A 21,399-nucleotide genomic window follows, 5' to 3' on the forward strand; every position below is an offset into this window, starting at 1 on the left:
AAAATAATTGTGACTAAAAAGAAATCCATACCTGATTTTTAAATAATCAGTGATAGCATTGGCTTGTTTTATATCAAAGATACTCCATTTCCCGTGTTTCTGTAAATGGGCTGGTCCAATTTCAGCCATAACTTCTCCAACCCATTGTAAGCTATCTTTTAAGGACATATGCAATGCTGAAATAAAATTCAGAGAAGCTTTAAGCAATTGTTTTGATAGATGTTTGGAACAAAATAATCCAAGATGTCCTTAATGTGAAAAAATGTACCTTCAATATTTGTGAGGACAAATTTTAAAACTATTGTTTCTTTATGATAACTTAATAATTATATTTTGTGTAAAAGAACAGCAGCTGACACACCCAACAATTGTAAATTGCTATAACGCTACACAATTGTCTAAAGAGCTTATGTTTTCATTTTAAGACACACAAAATTTTGAAATCTATCTAAAGATTACTTTAAAATGGAAAAGAAATATTTTTTTATGATCTCAAAATAAGAGCACATATGGAAACAACACAAAAGTTGGTTGGATTAGCTGGTGAGGAAGGCCTGCATAGTAGATTCAGTCACAGTAGACAGCAGAACTGAACTCAGAGCTGAAAATATAAATGAGCAGTCGACCAACACTTGGCTTTAGCTGATTGTTACCATGTGGGAATTTGGGCTTGAAGATTTTCAATAGATGCCAGAAATATGGATTTTTATGTAAAACATCAAGATTTTTTTTTCTTTTCCAAGCTATAGGCTTATAACTTATGTAAGCTGTTTCTCAAATTATGGGTGGTGGTGATGGTGAGAGCCAGATGACAGTGCAAAAGAGTGACAAGGACTCCACTTTGCCACCATTACCAAAACCAACAAGTCCATGGTTGTGGTCTGTTATCTTGCAACTAAAAACAACAGAGTAATGCTATCTTTTATGGCATTTGTTTAGCTGAAAAAGAAGTAAATGTCAAAAGCCATAGACAACTTTTATAGTGTCTATAACACAAATATATTATCTTTTGTCTTCTTTTCATCTTTGGTCATATTATGCTCGTTTTTACTTGTGGGAGGCAAATATTTACAACCCACACACACCCACTAATCCCCTCGTCCCAAGGATGAATCCAGGGAACTGGAGTGTCCAGAGTGCCCTTTGTTTGCTGACAAGTGACTGTGGTATGGAAGTAAAACTGAAGAGTCTTAAGGTGGAGAGTTGAAAAGCTCTACCAAAAGCGAGGTTGGACAGGCTGCATGTGGGAGGTGAATGGGCTTTGGGGAGAATGGTGTTGCTCAGTGTGAACCCTACTCTCTTAATCCCAACCAAACTTAGGTATCTTTATCTTTAGGAAATCATCAATAAACTTCCACTTCCTCCTAAAGGAGTGAATGTTTTCAGGGAGGTAGGAAAAGAGAATACAGAGGAATTATGAGAACACTAGAGGCCCGGTGCACAAAATTCGTGCATGGGTAGGGTCCCTAGGCCTGGCCAGTTATCAGGGCCGTCGGGGCCTTCTGGCTGCTGGCCAGGGACTTCCTTTGTTCCGCGCCACCCCCTGGTGGTCAGCGCACATCATAGCGAGCGATTGAACTCCCGGTCTCCCGGTTGAACTCCCGAGGTACACTTTGCATACTAGCCTTTTATATATATACTAGAGGCCCGTTGCACAATATTCGTGCAAGAATAGGCCCCTGGCTTCACTCCCAGCCTCCTGGGAGCCGGCAAGTGCCCGCTCCTGCCGGGAGCCGGCACGACCCTGCTCCCGGGCCGCCCGGGAGCCGGGAAGTCCCTGCTCCCTGGGAACCAGCAAGTCCCTGCTCCCTGGCCGCCTGGGAGCCGGCACGTCCCCGCTCCCGGGCCGCCTGGAGCCGGCACGTCCTCGCTTCTGTCTGGAGCACCACTCCAGTAACTCCCTCTGCCGCCCCCCTTCCCCTCATAGCAGGCTTCACACCGCTCTGTGCCTTCATATGCAAATTAACCTCCATCTTTATTTGGTTAATTTGCATACCCACTCTGATTGGCTGTGGGTGTAGTGGAGTGATGGTTAATTTGCATGTTTCTCTTTTATTAGGTAAGATAGATAGGCTGACTGTTGGACCCAGCCATTTCTGGGTTACACAGCTACTTTTTATCTCTGGGATGTAAGTGCTATACTCCCAAATTACTAACAAAATGACAGTAATTTAAAATTTTAGGAAGATACTGTGAACACTAACTTGTAATTTGTTTAATCTAGATTCTTTTCTACTTATAGAAATTAGAAAGAAGCAAAAAACTATGTAACAACTTAAATCTGGTTTAATAAATGACAACTGGTACATTTCTTATAGGCTCCCTCCATCTTTTATGTATGTCAGATACATAATTATTGCTGGATAATTAGGCTTTCCTGTATCATCCTAAGAGATGCTCAATTATTATTGTATATTTCTTTTTCCATACCAAATTTCTTTTGAAAATAGTGCGAGTAACTTCAGAAATGAAAAATTTGTTGGATAAAAGCAATTCAGAAAGGAATGTATTGAAAATGTGAATTATTTTAAAATGGTATTACTTACAGTTTCAGAAAAAAAAAGAAATTCTTAGATAACCTATTATAATTCTAGATGTAATTATATTTATCAAGCACAAAATACATGTATATGACTACTTTCTTATATTGAAATATAACTGACTCTAAAACTGTTTTTCGATTTCTGATGTCTTTTTATAGATAACAGCTTTAAAAATTAAGAAAGTTTTCGCTTCACTTATCTAACTGAAATATTTGCTCTTTTAAAATCACATTTAGTGATGTGGTTAAAATATGAAAAATTAAACCATTTGAATTGTAAGGGCTGTTAGAAATAAAATTTGTCTTTGAAAATTTAGGGTAATGAAAGAACACACTAGACTTATAATCAGTTGGAAGGCTTAAGATGGTACCTCATAGCTGCCACTTACTAGCTAGGTGATCTGAGTTTCATTTTCCTTATCTGTAAATGAGAGTAGTATCAATTTTCAAAGTGACAGTGCTGTTGCGAGGGTCCAATAAGAAACACATGTGAAACTCTTGGTAAACTGAAAAGATACATATCCTAGTATATTACACTAGAGGCCCGGTACACGACATTCGTGCATGGGGGTGTGTGTCCCTCAGCCCAGCCTGCACCCTCTCCAATCTGGGACCCCTCGAGGGATGTCCGACTGCGCGTTTAGGCCCGATCCCGGTAGGATCGGGCCTAAACGCGCAGTCGGACATCCCTCTCACAATCCAGGTCTGCTGGTTCCCAACTCCTCGCCTGTCTGCCTTCCTGATTGCCCCTAACCGCTTCTGCCTGCCAGCCTGATCACCCCCAACCACTCCCCTGCCAGCCTGATTGATGCCTAACTGCTCCCCTGCCAGCATGATTGCCCCTAACTGCCCTCCCCTGCAGGCCTGGGTCCCCCTCAACTGCCCTTCCCTGCAGGCCTGGTCGCCCCCAACTTCCCTCCCCTGCAGGCCTGGTCACCCCTAACTGCCCTCCCCTGAAGGCTTGATTGCCCCAAATGCCCTCCCTTGCAGGCCTGGTCCCTCCCAACTGCCCTCCCCTGCTGGCCTGATCGTCCACAACTGCCCTCCCTTGCAGGCCTGGTCCCTCCCAACTGCCCTCCCCTGCTGGCCATCTTGTGGTGGCCATCTTTGACCACATGGGGGCAGCCATCTTGTGTGTTGGAGTGATGGTCAATTTGCATATTACTCTTTTATTATATAGAATGTGTATAGGGCTTTCTAGAATTCAGCCCAAAGGCAGGCACATTTGATATAGTAATCAGCAGGATGAGCTCTCACTCACTGGGGTTGAACCTCGTGACCTTAAGGAGTTATTTTACCTCCCTGAATCTCATTTATTTTTCTCACTTTCAAAGTGAGGAGAATAATAGAACTATAATAAGATCATGTATGAATTAAATGAGACAAAGCAGATGACACTGTGACAGGCACAAGTTAATCATGCACACATTTTACCTATTGCTATTATTATCATACACATTTGGGGGAAAACAAGTCAACTTGATAAAAGTATTCTATGGTTATTTATTAATATTAGTGTTATATACAGGGGAATCAATCTAGGTCCTCAGACCTGGAGAGAGGCCAAATATCCAGTCTGTTGAATACAGTTTGTCCTTGGTCAGGCCCTGGAAAAACTAAGCCCCAAAATGTATATTGTTAGGACAACTATACAAATCCTGTATCTTTCACAATCTTTCAGGTGATCCGATCTGATTCCAGGTGGACTATCTACAGAATGCCTTGTAGATAGATAACACAGCACCAGTTTGAGACAAGAAACAGATCAGAAACTGAGTCAGAATAAAATGCAGTTTCCACACTAGGTTTTATTAACAATGATCAACCACACTACAGCTAACAGCCCAGACTGGGCTCTTCAGTGCTTTTTCTATTAGCATGTCCCGGGTGGGAATGCTCACTAGGGCCCAGGACTCACCACCTCTTAGTCTGAGTATAATGCATTTTACCTCTTCCCTAGCACACTTGGCTAAGATTACATTCTTTCCTGATTATTACAATAACCTTCCTGTGATTAAAGGTTTGAGGGGATTTTTTTTTTCTTGCCAGAAGGAAAAACTAGATCCCTTGCTTTTTTCTGGTTAGGTTTTACATATGTACTTTCACTCTCTCATAGTTGATGTGGAGTTAGATGGAACCTGCTCAAGTTTGAAAATTCATTTTTGCATTGATATCAACAATATGACGTTTCATGTAAAAGAAATAGTCTTGGGTCAGTTATAAGTTATGGAAAAAAGTTAAAAATGGAAATATCTTGTCAGATTTGGAATTGAGGTTTATGAAAATGTTTTACTTTTTAAAATTCTGTTTCTAATTTGTGAATACTTAGTTCAGAGTTTGCAAAAGTTCATGCCATATATTTTCTTTACAATCTAGTTTTTGCATAGGTGATATATTCACATGGTTCAAAAAATCACATGTGAACATATATTATGAAAAGACTCTTCAATTCCTGTTGCCCATATGCCCAGTTCCCACACCCTTCCCTATAGAAAATTTTGATAATTGTTTCTCTCCTCCCCCTTCCCCCGTATTCTCTGAGCATTTTTTTGTACATATAACATGCAAAAGCACACAATTCTTCACCTGGCTTTACTCAGTAACAATATACAGTTTCCCATGCAACACTTAGAAAGCTTCCTCATTCTTTCCTTTTTATAGCTGCATCATATTTCATTTTAGGGATAGACTAATCCCTACTAGTTAACTTCAATGTCAGCGTACTTTTAGATTTACAGAAAGGTTGCAATAATATCACAAAGAGCTCCCATTTACCCTATAGACAGTTTTCCCCATTAACGTTGCTATGGTACATTTGGCACAACTAATGAACAAATACTTTGGGGGGGATTTCTTAGTTTTTATTGAAGACTTTTTCCCTCCCAGGATCCCATCCAGAATATTCCATTGCATTTAATCATCTTGTCTCCTTGGACTGTACAGTTTCTGACTTTCATTGTCTTTGATGGTTTTGACAGTTTTAAGAAATACTAGTCAGGTATTTTGTAGTAGGTCCTTCAATTTGGATTTGTCTGATATTTTTATCATGATTAGACAGGGGTTAATGGTTTTGGAGAGGGAGCCCACAGTGCCATTCTCATCACATTATGTCAAGGGTTTATGCTATTTGATATGGCTTCTCACCAACAGTGTTGGCCTTAATCACCTGGCTGAGGTAGAATTTGTCAGCTCCTCTACTGTAAAGTTACTGTACTTCCCCTTTTCATACTGTCCTCTTTACAGGAAAATCAGTGTGCAGCCCATACTTAAGGGGTGGGGATTTGTGCTTCAACTTCTTGAGGATAAACTATGTACATAAATTACTGAGAATTCTGTGTGGGAGATTTATTATACCCCAAGTCATTATTTATTCATTCATTAATTTATATCAGTGTGGATTCAAGGATGTTAATTTTACATTTTGGGTTATAATTGTATTTTTAAAAATATATTTTTATTGATTTCAGAGAGGAAGGGAGAGAGAGATAGAAACATCAATGATGTGAGAGAATCATCAATTGGCTGCCTCCTGCACGCCCCCCACCCTGATCCGGAACCCCCTACAGGGCAGACCAGCCAGCCCCCACCCGTGCATGAGGCATGTGCCCTTGACTGGAATCGAACCTGGGCCCCTTCAGTCTGCAGGCTGACACTCTATCCACTGAGTCAAACAAGCTAGGGCAATATTGTATTATTTTGTTCAAATTGTTCCAGGTTTGGATATTGGGAGCCCCCATCATTTTCATTTTTGAGTACTTGCTTTTGGCCACTAAAGTTGCTCCAGGCTAATCTTTTATGTCTTTACTCCAGGTCTATAGCCATTTTTCTAAGGAGCCATGGTTCCTTTTACTGAAGAATAAAATTATAAACTAAGACCTGGGTTCTGGTATTGCTACTGAGATGTCATTGCTTCTAGGCCCTCTCTGTGGTCAGAGCTAAGAAATATATGTGTGTATATGTATGCGTATGTGCACTAAACCAGCAGTCGCCAACCTTTCAGACCTCACAGATCACCAGTGGTCCTCGGATCACCAGTTGGTAACTGCTGCACTAAACTATCCTATCTAATAAAAGAATAATATGCAAATTAAACATCACTCTGCTACACCCACCAGCCACGCCCACCAGCCACACCCACCAGCCAATCAGAGTATGCAAATTAACCCCAACCAAGATGGCTGTAGCCACAGAGAGCAGGAGGAAGGCTTGGGTTTCCTGGCAATGGAGGAAGCCAAGCTTTCCACACACCCTGGTTGGCCCAGGCCTCCACTCAAGGGTACAAAGTTTCAATTATAGAAGGTAAATATATTCCAACAGAAATGGCGGCAGCCATAGAGCTTGAAGAGCAGGAGGCTAGGGTTGCCCCGGGCGATGGAGGAAGCCAAGCTTCTGCAGCCCTGGCCAGCTCAGGCCTTCACTCCAGGCTACAAAGTTTCAATTATAGAAGATACGTAAATTCCAACAGAAATGGCTGCCACCACGAAGTGAGCAGGAGGCTTGGCTCTGCTCCAGGCTACAAAGTTTCAATTGTAGAAGATAAATAAATTCCAGATAACAGGGCCTCCACTTGGGTTGCTGGGGATGTGTGGCCAGCCTGCAAACCACTACAGGCCCCTCGCCCAGGCCACTCCACGCCCCAAGGGAACCCCCACCTTGATCCGGGACACCCTTCAGGGAAAACCAGCTGGCCCCCACCCATGCACCAGGCCTCTATCCTATCTAATAAAGGAGTAATATGCAGATTGACCATCACTCCAACACACAAGATGGCTGCCCCCATGTGGACACAAGATGGCCACCACAAGATGGCCAGCAGGGGAGGGCAGTAGGGAGGGACCAGGCCTGCAAGGGAGGGCAGTTGAGAGGGATCAGGCCTATAAAGGAAGGGCAGTTGGGGGCGATCAGGCAAGCAGGGGAGGGCAGTTAGGAGGTACCAGGCCTGCAAGGGAGAGCAGTTGAGAGGGACCAGGCCTGCAAGGGAGGGCAGTTGGGGGCAATCAACCCTGCAGAGGAGGGCAGTTAGGGGTGACCAGGCCAGCAGAGGAGGGAAGTTGGGGGCAAACAGGCTGGCAGGGGAGCAGTTAGACATCAATCAGGCTGGCAGGGGAGTGGTTAGGGGATGATCAGGCTGGCAGGCAGAAGCAGTTAGGGGCAACCAGGAAGGCAGGCAGGCGAGCAGTTGGGAGCCAGCAGTCCTGGATTGTGAGAGGGATCCCAGATTGGAGAGGGTGCAGGCTGGGCTGAGGGACACCCCCCTCCCTCCCCCACCGCCCCGTGCATGAATTTCATGCACCGGGCCTCTAGTCTACATATATAAAAGGCTAATATGCAAAGTGTCCCCTTGGGAGTTCAACCTGGAGACCAGAAGTTTGATCACTCACTATGACATGCACTGAACACCAGGGGGTGGCATGGAATGGAAGAAGGCCTCAGCTGGCAGCCAGCAGCCGGGGAAGGGAGGCCCCCCCTACCCGGGATTGAGACCCCATCCAGGCATGTGCCGTGAATGGTAATGGAACTGGCAACCCTTCAGTATATGGGACAACACCCAACCAACTGAGCCACACAGGCCAGGGCTACAGGGGTTTTTAAATGTAGCAATAAAGAAGTATATATGTTTTCTTCCAGTTTTGTCAACTGAGGATGTTAGCAAAATTTTACAGTTTTGTCAATCTGATATACGATAAATTACATTTCGGTGTAGTTTCAATTTGCATTTTTCTTATTAATGTCAAGGCTGAACTTTTCATTTGCTTAAGAATCATTTGCATTTATTTAGTAACATCCTTGGCAAATTCTTCTACTGCATTATTGGACTTTTTCTTCTGCTTCTGCATGCTCTTTTTTATAATTCAGAACTTAATTGTTTGCTGGTGTGCGAGATGCAATAATTCCCAGTTTCTTATTCTTCTTTTGATTTTTCTTTTGGCATTTTTGCTTTGCAGACTTTTAACTTTTATATATCAAATTTAACTCCTTCATCTTTATGGTTCTGTAGCTTAGAGGCATAATTATAAATGTCTTCCTCATCCAAGGTTGTAAAGAAATTAAACCATGTTTTCTCGTAACATTTTTATAGTTCCACTTATTTTACGTTTAAGTGTTTGATCCATTTGGAATGTATTCTGGTTTATGGACAGAGAAAAGCTGGATCCAATTTCATTTTATTTTCTTCGAGATGGATACCTAGTTGTCCCAATATTATTTACTGAATAGTACATTTTTTTCACCACAGATTTGAGATGTCATTTTATCAAATACTGAATCCCATTGTGTGCTTGAGTCTATTTCTGAACTTTTGGTCTTCCTGCTCAGTCATTCACCACTGTGTTTAAATTTTTGAGATTTCATAAACACTACTACATACTAATACTTCTAATAGCAATATATGCTACATCTTATACTTTTAAAAGACCGTTTTTCTGGCTATTTGTGTGTATTTCCTATGTTTTTGTTAGAATCAACTTATCTAGTAACCTATCATATAGACAAAACATCAACAACAAAAAAACTGTTGGTATATATGTGTGTATATGTATGCACATACGCATACATATACACACATATATTTCTTAGCTCTGACCACAGAGAGGGCCTAGAATATTAATATTTTTAATTAATTTAATGAGATTTAGCATCTTTATGATGTTGAATCTTTCAATGAATTTTGTTTTTCCCAAATGTTGAAAACTTCCTTTGTGATCTTAAAAAAATGCTTAGAATTTTTCTTTCTATAAGATGTGCATGTGTTGTTTTTTAATTCTCACCTGAGGACATGTTTATTGATTTTAGAGAGAGAGAAAGGGGAAAGGAGAGAGAGAGAGAAGGAAAAAGAGAGGGAGTGAAAGAGAGAGAGAAAAACACTGATGTGAGAGAAAAACATCAATCAGTTGCCTCCCGTTTGCCCCCTGACCGAAGATTACACCTGCAAGCTTTTGGTGCCCAGGGCAATGCTACAACCGAGCCACCCAGCCAGGGCACAAGCGTGTATGTGTGTGTATGTGTGTTTGTGTGTGTGTGTATTGTTGAAAGTATTACAGATGCCCCGTTTTCCCCTCCTTTGCCCACTCCATCAAACCCTCACCCTACCCCAGGCCTTCATCACACACTATCGTCTATGTTCATGGGCTATGCATATATGTTCTGTGGTTAGCCTCTTCCCATCCCTGCCCTCGCCTCTGGTGAGATCTGTCAATCCGTTCCATGTATCCATGTCTTAGGACATGTCTTGTTTGTCAGTTTATTTTGTTCATTAGATTCCACATTTAAGTGAGATCATGTGATAGTGTGTTTTTAAATTTATTCCTAGGTAGTTTCTCTTTCTTGTTACAGAATATATATATTTGCTTTCATTAAATCTTTTATCTTTATTTTTATACATACATATTTTTTAAAAGTTTTATACAGTGAAATTGACTTTTCCTTTTGCTGTACAGTCTTATGAACTTAAACACGTGGATAGATCAGGTAACCACCACCACCACAATAGGATACAGAACAGTTACATCACATCAAAAACTCCCTCATGGCCCAGCCAGAGTGGCTCAGTGGTTGGTTTGATTTTTGGTCAGGGCACATGCCCAGGTTGTGGGCTCAATCCCAGGTGTGAGGCGTGCAGGAGGCAGCCAATCAATGATTCTCTATCTCTGTCATTGATGTTTCTATCTCTCTCCCCCTCTTCCTTCCTCTCTGGAGTCAATAAAAATAAAATAATAAAATAAATAAAACTCTCCCATGCCTTTCATGGCCTCTTCCCATCCCAGTCTCTGGCAACCAATAATGTGTTCTCCATCACTATAGCTATCATCATTTTGAGAACATCCTACAAATGTAATCATACAGTGTACAATATTTTGTGGCTAACTTCTTTAAATCAGTATGATGCTATTGAGATTCATCTAAACTTTTGCGTGTATCATGGTTCATTCATTTTTACTGGCAAGTAATGTTCCATTTTATGTTCATTGTATGTACATTGTTTACCTCTTCATCTATTGACAGACATTTGGACTGTTTTCAGCTTGGGGCACTTATGAATAGAGCAACTACAAAATATTCACGAACAGGTTTTTTGTGTGAACATGTTTTATTTCATTAGAAGAATGCCTAGAAGTGGGACTAATGGGTCATTTAATTTTATAAGAAAACTGCCAACCATATCCCAGAGTAGCTGTGGCATCTTGCATTGGCAAAACTCTTGCTCTAGTTGCTCCATATCCTTCTCAGAATTTGGTATTTTTTTTATTTTAGCCATTCTAATAGGTGTGTAGTGGTATCAGAGTGATTTTAACTTATATGTCCCCAGTGGCTAGTGATGCTGAACATTTTTTCATGTCATTTTGCATCCTTTTATCTTACTTTGTGAAGAATTTGAATTAAATTCTTTGTCCATTTTTTAAAGACAAATTTTATTTGAGAATAAATGTATATATATATATAGAAAAATTTAAAAAATAGTACTGAGAATTCTTGCATACCTCATGCACAATTTCTCTTATTTTTAATATTAGAGGCCCAGTGCACGAAAATTCATGCACTGGAAGGGGGGTCCCTCAGCCTGGCCTACCCCCTCTCACAGTCCGGGAGACCTCAGGGGTGGGAGGCGACCTGGCGATCAGGGGAAGGCAACGCTCCATCACAACTCTGCTGCTGCCACTGCCGGCAGTGCAAGCCTCGGCTGGCCCTGGTTACCTGAGCCTCAGGCGGCCCTGGGTGGCTGTGCAGCCACCATCCGAGGCTTGCCTGCACCTCGGCCAGCCCTGGGCAGCTGACATCTGAGTCTTGTGGCTGGGAAGCTGACATCTGAGTCTTGCCTGCTCCTTGGGCCAGCCCTGGGCGGCTGGGTAGCCGCCATCCGAGGTTTTCCTGCACCTTGGGTTGGCCCTGGGCGGCTGGGGAGCTGAGGGGACTGTGGGACTCCGGAGGCAGGTGTGCAGAGCCTTGCCATGGGCCTGCCGCCCCAGCAGGGCTGAGGGGACTGGGTGCCGCCTTTTTGTGGCTGTGGGTGCTGCCATCTTTGAAGGTGGGGCAGTCAATTAGCATATTCCCTCCTTATTGGCTGTGGGTGCTGCCATCTTTGCAACAGTGTGAGGGTTAATTAGCATATTCTCTCTTTATTAGCTAGGATCTTACATTATGGTATATTTATTAAAACTAATAAACTAAAATTTATACATTATAATCAACTAAAGTTCATGTTTATTAGAGTTCCTTAAATTTAACTTAATGTCCTGTTTCTGTTCCCGGATTTCATCCAGGGCATCACATTATATTTACTAGTCATGTCTCCTGGGGCTCCCCTAGAGTGACAGTTTCTCAGACTTTTCTTGTTTTTAGTAACCTTATCAGTTTGAGAAGTACTGCTCAGATATTTTGTACAATGTCCCTCAATTTGGATTTGTCTGATGTTTTCCTCATGGTTAAACAGAAGTTATGGGTTTTGATGGCTTTGCTTATTATTTTTTAATGTTTTTGTTGATATTTTAGAGAGAGAGGAAGGGAAACTGATAGATAGGAACACTGATGAGAGAAAAACATCAACTGGCTGCCTCCTGCATGTCCCCTACTAGAGCTCAATCCTGCAACCCCAGGCATGTGCCCTTGGCTCCTGGTCTATGCTCAACTGCTGAGTCACACTGTCAGGGCATTTGAAAGGGTTTGTTTTCTCACTGTTGAGTTTTCAGAATGCTTTATATATTATAAATACAAGTCCTTTGTCAGATATATAATTTGTAAACATGTTTCGTGTTTCCCCTGTCTGTAGCTTGTCTTTTAATTCTTTTAATAGTGATGTTCATAAATCAAGTCTTAAAATTTGATGCAATCCAATTTATCAATTATTTTATTTTATGGGTTAGGTTTTGGTGGCAATTTCTAAGAACTTCTTGTATAATCCCAGGTTGTAAAGATTTTCTCCCAATGTTTTCTTCTAAAATATTTACTGTTTTCTGGTGTATTGTTCTGTAAACATCAATTAGATCCAGTTAGTTGATGATGTTTTTCTTTCAGTTTAACTTGTTTGTGGTCCAATCAGCCTTTTGAATTTATAGGTTTTATCTTCTGCCAAATTTGAGACTTTTTAGCCATTATTTCTTCAGATGTGTGATCAGCACTGTACTCTCTCCTATCTTTCTAGGACTCTGATAATATGGAATTAGAACTTTGGTTGTCCCACAGTCTCTGAGGTTTGGTTCATGTTTTCTCTGTATTGTTCAGACTGGATAATTTCTATACTCTATCTTCAAATTCCTTGACTTTTCCTTTGTCTCCTCTCCATTCTGCTATTGATTTTACCCAAAAAGATTTTAATTATGGTTATTATATACTTTGAACCTAAAATTTCCATTTGTTTCTTCTTTATATCTTCAATTACTTTCATAATTCTTTGTATTTTAACATTTGTTTCAAGAATGTTCACTTGTTCATTTACGCATTTTTATAATAGCTGTTTTGAAGTCTTTGGCTTATAATCTCAATATCCATTTTATCTTATTGTTGGCATCTACTTACTATTTTCCATGCAAGTAAGGATTTACATAGTTTTTTGTTTATTAAGTAATTTTGGCAATGTTGTTGAAAGAACGTGTTTAAAGAAATGCAGTATTCAAAGATTCTACAAACATTTGTGTCACAAAGAAAAAAAAATAGCCAAAGTCTGTCTTTTTTATAATTTACTAAAAATTACTTTTTGGAAGGTTGTGGCTTAACACTTGAAATTCAAACAATATTATATTATTTATCATGTCTCTTAATTACAAATTATGTCTCTTGAATTATAGTACTGGAAAGACTGGATTCTCAAGACTAAGTATCTAGGACTTCAGTTTTTGTTTTCACTTTATATCCTGTTTCCTATGTGCAGGATAATTGGAAATCGGTCAGTTATTATCATATTTATTTTCATTACCAAGTATAATTATTTTATCTGCTATTGGTATAGCTATTTATCTTTAACATGACACTACAAACTTAAGTAAAAGCAAAGATAAAATTATTGCACTTGCAGAGAAGGAAAATAATAATTTCTTCTCCCCACATATGAGAACCACCAATTCTTTCCTTGTAAAGGGTGACTAGAAGCTGTAAGAGTACACAGGGCATGAGGGGATTCTTTATAGTCTTGCTAACTCACTAAAAACTTCCCCTGTACCAGTATAGTTAGAAATTGATGCATAGAACAGACTAGGCTTTGTGTGACCACAAGGCATCCACAAATTTTGCAAGGATGATGGTAACAATTCTTTAGGGGGAGCAAGGTCTCTAACTGCCCAGTTGAAAACAAGAAAAAATAGAAACAAACAAACAAAAAAAGGCAAACAACCAAAGAGAAAAGAAACAAAGGAAAGGAAGAGAGGACTGGGAGACAGGAGGAGAAAGAGAAAGGAGGGGCGGTGGGGGAGGGCGAGAGAGAAAGGGGAGGAAGGAAGAAGATGCCTCCCAACTGACATTTTCAGTTGAGACACCAACACCTTTACATTTATTGTGCTCATGGCCTTTTGGTTTTACAGTCTGGGATCCAAATTCCAGTTCTGCCATTTCCCAGCTCTACGACCTTGTTCTCAGGACTGCCTGCTCAACTCGGAGACAGTGGTTACCACACCCACCCTGTAGGAAGGAGATGCTCTAGGTTCAGTAATGTATGTTAAGGCTTAGGACCAAATAAACTACCTAGACCACAGACTTGGCATTAAATAAAGTATATTTCCTTCTTTTCCTCCTACAAGAAGCAATTCTATTTATTCTCAAACAAAAGTTATCACATTTAAAATTGCTCCAAGGAAAAATTTGCAATCTGCTTGTAATAACTGATTGCAATGTTATACAAGAAAAACAGTCACAAAATCTAAGTCTATATGAGTAATGTCTATTTAATGGGGGTTTGAGATTGACCAAAGTACCTCCTCTTTTAGTCCTCCTGAGATATCCCAGGAATATTTTTAGGTAAGATGAGATGAAAACTGCTCAAACAATGAAAAAATATCCAACTAGATCTGAACTACTTGATATTTTTTGGATAGATGCCACTGAAAAGATTTTAAAATGAAATTAATATATCTCTGGTAAATTAATTATTAAGAGACCTTTATATTATTTAATATTATTTGAACTTTTACAACTTAATGAAAATCTGACTATGGTTTTGCTACACCAAGGAAAAATATAATTTTCACTAAAGGAATCATAATACAATTAGGAACTTAGCTTGACAACACAATTTAAAGAAAATTTCCTTTCTTTAAAAGAAAGAAGAAAGTACTTACCTCTAAGATTATGAAGCAAGATATCTAGTAAAGTCATAAATTTTGAGTACTGCATAACAGAAAAGTCCATGCCTCTAGCCCACAAAAATCCAGATACATAATAATCTAGTAGAATGGCTTCTTTTAAGCAGGTTTTAAGATTTTTGAAATTCAGAAATGTGGCAAATTTTCTGTAACAAAAAGAAAAATTCAGGTATTAAAATTAGATTAAATATTGAACAGTCCCTTTTTCAGTTTTAAAAAACATAAATATTTTTGGAATGAAAATTCTATAATCTAAAAATATTCATATCTAAATTCTAAGTCCAAAATGACATTCAAAAGAGAAACAGAGAGGAGAGAGAGAGGGAGAGGGAGAGATAGAGAGGGAAAGGGAAAGAGGGAAAAGGAGGGGCAAGAAGAGAGAGAGAAAGAAAGAGGGCAAGGGGCAGAAGAGGGAAAGGGAGAGAGAGGAAGAGCATATCTCTCTCTATATAAAAGGCTAAGTGAGTGGCTGATGGGCTGGTAGGTATGATGTGCACTGATCACCAGGGGGAAGATGCTCAACGCAGGAGCTACTGAGCGACAGCAACTTTGCAGAGTGCCCTCTCGCATTCTGGGACCCCTCGGGGGATGTCAGACTGCAGGTTTCGGCCTGATCCCCGCAGGCCAGGCTGAGGGACCCCACCTGCTGGAGGGACCCCGCTCACTCCGCAGATGCCCTTCGAGCCCCGGAGCTGCCCCAGGTGCAGCTGGCTGGCCAGGGAGAGACTGCAGGAGGTTGGCTCCAGAGTGTGTCCTGCCCATCTCGCCCAGTCCCACCCCGCAGGCCACCTTCTAATTAATTTCCTTTCAATGTGCACAAATCCATGCACTGGGCCTCTAGTAAAAATATAAAACCATATTTGGTCTTCTTCCTCTTCCTCCTCATTCATTTCTAATTATCCTCCTTCTCCTAGTCTTCCCTTCTCTTCTTCTATCTGTGAAGTATAGCAACTTAACTACTACATTTTTCTCTGAAAATCATTATCTTTTTCTATTATACAATCAAGTTTCCTTTCCTCCTCACAATGTTCTGGAATTAGATAGTTAAATATTTGTTCTTTTTAAAAAATGAATTCCAATTATGTGTATTTACTCATTTTTTCTATAGCTACAATTTTCTATTTAACCTTTAAAATTTTTTCAAATCAATTTTCTTTTAATTTTATATACTTTTCTCATTACTGTATTCTATGTCTCTCAGTGTTTTCAGAGTGTTAATCCTCCCTTGGGCTGCTTTATAAATTTTTATCTCTGCAACACTGTTTTTTTCCTACTCTGTTTTACATATTTTGTCTCCTTTTATTTTGTATCTCTTCCTTTAGTTTTGTACTCTGATTTACCTTGTGGTGATTGCTTCCCATGCATTTTTAAAATTCATGATAAATATTTTACTTTATTTTTTATCTGCTCATGGCTATATTTTTCTGATGTAAGTATTATGTCTACAAGTTCTTTACCCTATTCAATTTTTTCCCCTTGCTATGTCTTATATGCATATTCCTTATTTAGCACTCAGACCTGGCCATATTACAAGCTATTTTCTGTATGACATAAGTTTATGTCAATGAGTCTAGTTTTATTTTTGTTAATTAGTAGGGAAAAAGAAGAAAGAAGTAGGATATGATTTCTTTACTATCACACAAACAATCTATTCTTGTGAATATGGGAAGCATCTGCTCCCATCTCTACATCCTGATCGTGCTGTTGCACCCAAGGCTTCTGGAAATGCATTTTAAGGTTTTCTCTTCCCCTAGGAGACTGAGTATAATTTTACCTCAGTCTAGGTCTTCAGATGTGTGTGTATGTATGTATGTGCTCCCAGTCCTTTCTCCTGCACTTGTGTTTCCAGCAGTTAATCTTCCTTCTGAGTGTACTCTTCATCTGCCATCTCTATGCTTTGCATTTAAAAATGGAAATATTTGGCCTGAATAGTTACATGTATACTCAGTGTTTGGTTGTATGTAAGTGAAGGTAACTACCTGTGTAAGAATATCTTGGTGAAATTTCTTTGACATCCTCCACCTTTGCCTCTTTCCCATATCCCCTGCACCTCTTCTCCTGGTACCATTTAGATGTTAACCTCCAATGTGAAGTGCAGGACTAACATTTCTATTCTTGGTTCAGTTACTTCACCCCAAAGGAGATTATGCAGGGAAGCATTTGGAGCAAGATACTACTGTGGTTTGACTGCAGTTTCTATACCCTACTGTCAAATTGGTAAGCTTTTCCTCTAGGGATAAGGAGAGATGAATAGGGGAAAGGGGAGAGATGGCCACATCTGGAGTATGAGAAAATGCAGGGAAAGGGAAAGATGCTTAGTAGTGACTTAGGAAGTTTTGCTACACTGATAAGCGGTATAACTATCTCACCAAGAATTTTTCAGTAAAAATATTACATTATCCTTGCATGCTCTTAAAATTGGAGTGCATTTTATTTTTTAAATATGATGATATGCAGAAATAAGCCTTAAGGCAAGAATTGAACAGCTCATGGAAGCCCCGTTATAGAAAGGTTATTAAAAAATCTCTTAGTGTTATTTCTGTATTTAAATAGTTATTTTAAATTTTTTTCCTATCATTGTTTCAAACAAGATTTGAGTAGATCTACTCATAAAATCAGAGTTACATTAAAATATAATTAATAGTACTTAGGAGGCCATGAGAAATGTACCCAGACATTTAGCTTTATGTGAAGTATCTTCCACAAATATGTTTTAATGATCCTTTAATGTTTTACTTGGTTGGCTGCTTTTATGGAGTACAACTTTTAATTTTAAAAGGTAGAAAATATGCTAATTTCCTATAATTTATTTTTAATAGGTGTATTGCTTTGCAGACTGTATGATTTTGGCATACTTCTGTCACTTAGTGACAGGATACCTAAATTATATTTCTGTTATGTTGAAAGGTATTTAATCCCCATTTATAATGATGCTATTTTAACTGAAAAATGAATGATTGATTGTAAATATTTCCAGATTACTATTACAAAAATCATTTAAAAAAACACACAAAAAAATACTTTGCAGAGCCATGACTCCTTACATAACATTGGTGTCATTTATTCAAAAGTGATGTCTTAAAATTTGAGATTATTTCAGGTGATTTCTATTAATGAGACAGTTTAAAAGGTCCACCTATGTTAAATCTGCTTGTTTCTATAGGGCTAACTTCTGTATCAACATCTGTATCATTTCCTTTGTCCTAGATCTCTCCTCTTAAAGATTAAAATACTTTCAGAATTTAGATCTTAAACAACAAAAGAACCAATAATTGAAAAATAAAGATTGTCACAGATGGTATGATACACAGTACAACTTAAGATGCAGTAATAAGTCTTGAAAGCATTTGTCTGCAATACCCTTTACTTAATATTAATTGCATTGAAGATAACAACTTTTATTTAATATTTTAAAAAATACTTTGTAAACGATATTAAATATGTCATTTGCATCACTTTATTTTGCCTAGTATTAAATACCTAACTTTTACATTTCAATGACCAACAACATTTGGGATTACTTAATAAGAGAAAATAATATTTTACTTAAAAGCATAATCAGTGATGCTGATGAAATGAATGAATTTTACTAATCAATTCTGACACTAAAAGTCAGAATTCCCAATGAGCATTCATTTATATAAAAATGGTAAAATCACCATGAAATACTTGTTTTAAAATCAGTAAAGATTTTTATTGACTAACTAGAGGCCCAGTGCACAAATTCGTGCACAGGTGGGGTCCGGCCAGCCCAGCCCCAATCGGGGCAGACTGGGGCTGGGCCTGTCGGGAGGAGGAGATGGCAGAAGGTTGGCCAGCCAGCCTAGCCAGATCAGGGCCTGATCAGGCTGGGCCAGCTGGGGTGAGGGGCTGCAGGTGATTGGCCGGCGGGCTCCGCCCCCGATTGGGGAGGGGGGCCGATCAGGCATCAGCACTGGGGGAAGGGCAATGAGAGGTCGGCCAGCCAGTCCCACCCCAGATTGAGGTTGGGGGGCAGATCGAGGGCAGAGCTGGCTGGGGGGAGGGGCCGAGGGCTGATTGGGGTGGTGGGGGCTCATCGGGAGTGGGGCTGGCCGTGGGGAGGGGCTGTGGGTGGTAGGCTGGCCGGCCCTGCCCCCGAATGCGGTGGGGGGCCCATCAGGGGCCAGCAGCTGGGGGGAGGGGCCATGGGTAGTTGGTCAGCCGGCCCCACCCCCGATTGGTGGGGGGGGCGATCAGGAGCAGGGATGACTGGGGGGAGGGGCCCTGGGAGGTTGGCTGGCCGGCCCCACTCCCAATCTGGCCAGCTCGCTGGCCGCAGTGGGCGTTATAGTAACCGGTCGTTCCAGTTCCTGGCTTCATATATATATATATACTTATAAAGATGCAGAGAGTCAGTAGTATGGTCGAATCACACATCACCCGCATTTCCAGCAGGATTTGCAGGTGCTGGAGGTGAACAGCATCTTGGGAAAAGGCCTGTCACTGGTATTCCCCTGCTCTTAATATGCTTTCCCTTCTCAGATTTCTCTCCCAGCCAGTACATCTGTCATATTCCTTCTCAGTAGTAAATCACCTCTATTCCATAATATTTGTGAGATTTGCAAATGATAACCCCTGACAGAGTCATTTTCTATTTGCCCATTACAGTCCACAATTCCCTGCTAAAATGTGGATGACTGGCCTGCAGAAATCTTACATAGGGACATTACGGTCCAGAACAGCACATTGTCCCCACTCTCCACGCATTACAGCCAATTGGGATTCCATTATTAGAGCTGATGATTTTTAAAATCAGTGATTACTAAAAACACCATTTAGGTATTTGTGTGTTGAATATATCTGACTAGAATTCAAAGTAAATGCTCTACTATAGAAATCAACGGTCTTAAATATAATATGTACACATATTAGCATTATTGCATATAAATTCAGTTATATTCACATTTTTAAGCAAATGTATGAAATCAGAGTACTCAATATAGCTTCATATCCAATAAAAATCAGAGGTGGATGGCTAATATTGAGAATTTCCAAATAAAATATATTATTAACATTACAGAAAATTACAACTTATTCTTTTCAAGATGACACAGAAGACCTAAAAGCTCTTGTGAATATTGATGGTTTTATGGATGAAAGAGAAAAAGAAGTAGAAGATAGCATATGTTAAAGGCTGCTTTTAACAATAAATCCCTACTCTCAGTTAATATTAACAAGTTGGTTTGAAATGCATTTCTCCCATAAAGAAGACTACTGAGTGGTGCAAAGTTAGTTGGTTAAGATTTTTTGTGTTCCAGAGTCTGAATATATATCTATATATATATAATACATGTGTATATAACATTTAGTAAAAAAAAAGTTTAAAATGTGTAGTAGAATATTATGGTCATTTATAGATGCAGAGTTAGAACTGTTCTACATTTGGTTGTAATATTGAAGTGCTTACTGTTGAACTCCATCTATGTCCTCTGCTAGCATTTCGGTGATTTGGGCAACTGAGAGAAAATCTGGAGACAGAAACTTGTCATGTTCCTGAAATTCAGCATCTCTCTACAAAAAAAAAAAAAAAAGTGGAATGAGTTATCTCAATCATATCTTTTACATATTAATCCCAAGGATATCAAAATTGGTTCTTACTGTGAGACCAGGAAAAATTTTTTTAGAACAACACTCTCCTAAATAATCCTTTTCTGTTTTTAAGTAAAAAATTGAATGGCTAGTCTATCTTTTGTGCATACTTAAAACTGGGTAATGGTTTTCAATAACAAATATTTTTTAATATCTACATATGGAGAGCGGCTACAATGTTTGGACAGGTTCAAGCCTCAGACTGACTTGTGGCAAAGCCACATACATGTCCCACCTTGGAGGTCAAAGCCCTCCCAGCACAATTATAGCCAAAAGGCTATGGTTGTAAGCTTGACCCTATAGTCCAACCCTGCAGTCCTAGGTAGCTATAGGGATGTGGGCTGCAGGGGGTGCAGCAAGTGCTGCATAAACAAAGCTTGACAGAGTTCAGAGAATGGCAACAACAGGAAAGAAGCAGATTTGAAATTCACAAGAACATTGTAAATATCTTGCCCTTGTTTTGCTTTGTGTGATCTGACTATAAAATAAAGCTTCAGATTACAGGCTGTGTCACTGTTTCCTGGTCCAGGCACAGAGATCCACCTGGTCCCAACTGTATTCTCTTGTCAATTTTTAATCCTTCACCGCCCCTCCTCAGGTTCACCCCTGGCCATGCTGGACGCGGTTCATCTACATATTCCTCATTGGACTTGGGGCTCAAGAGGAGGCAATGGCAAGTAAGAAAGACTTGCTATCCTCAAGAATCTTAACATCTAGTGGGAGGCACAAATTAAGGGTGACTATAAAACAAGAAAATAAAATGGTGAGCCATAAAAATGTGGCATTCAGTCCAAAAGAAGGAACAAGAATAGGAATAGGACAAGGGAAGTCTACAGACAAAAGGTCCAGGAGTGGACTTTGTGAGACTTGGCATGCCCCAGGTGAATGAGCGGCAATGCCAATGTGGTAAAGACATTGATGTTGGGTACCAGTTCTGTAAATATCAAGTAATTCATAATGGTA

At 39.9% G+C, this 21,399-nt stretch overlaps 1 protein-coding gene across 1 annotated transcript in view; it reads right to left on the reverse strand.

The window, feature by feature from the left end:
* CABCOCO1 (ciliary associated calcium binding coiled-coil 1) overlaps positions 1-21,399 on the reverse strand; it is a 109,633-nt gene that overhangs the window by 80,008 nt on the left and 8,226 nt on the right. Inside the window, exons 2-4 of the mRNA XM_008145471.3 lie at positions 20,255-20,358; positions 14,803-14,972; positions 32-176 (exon numbers count right to left, since the gene is read on the reverse strand). Of these exons, the coding sequence (XP_008143693.1) occupies positions 32-176; positions 14,803-14,972; positions 20,255-20,358 (419 nt within the window). The remainder of the gene's footprint in view (positions 1-31; positions 177-14,802; positions 14,973-20,254; positions 20,359-21,399) is intronic.

This window comes from Eptesicus fuscus, chromosome 17, assembly GCF_027574615.1.
Source record: "Eptesicus fuscus isolate TK198812 chromosome 17, DD_ASM_mEF_20220401, whole genome shotgun sequence".
In the NCBI taxonomy this organism is placed as follows: Eukaryota; Metazoa; Chordata; class Mammalia; order Chiroptera; family Vespertilionidae; genus Eptesicus; species Eptesicus fuscus.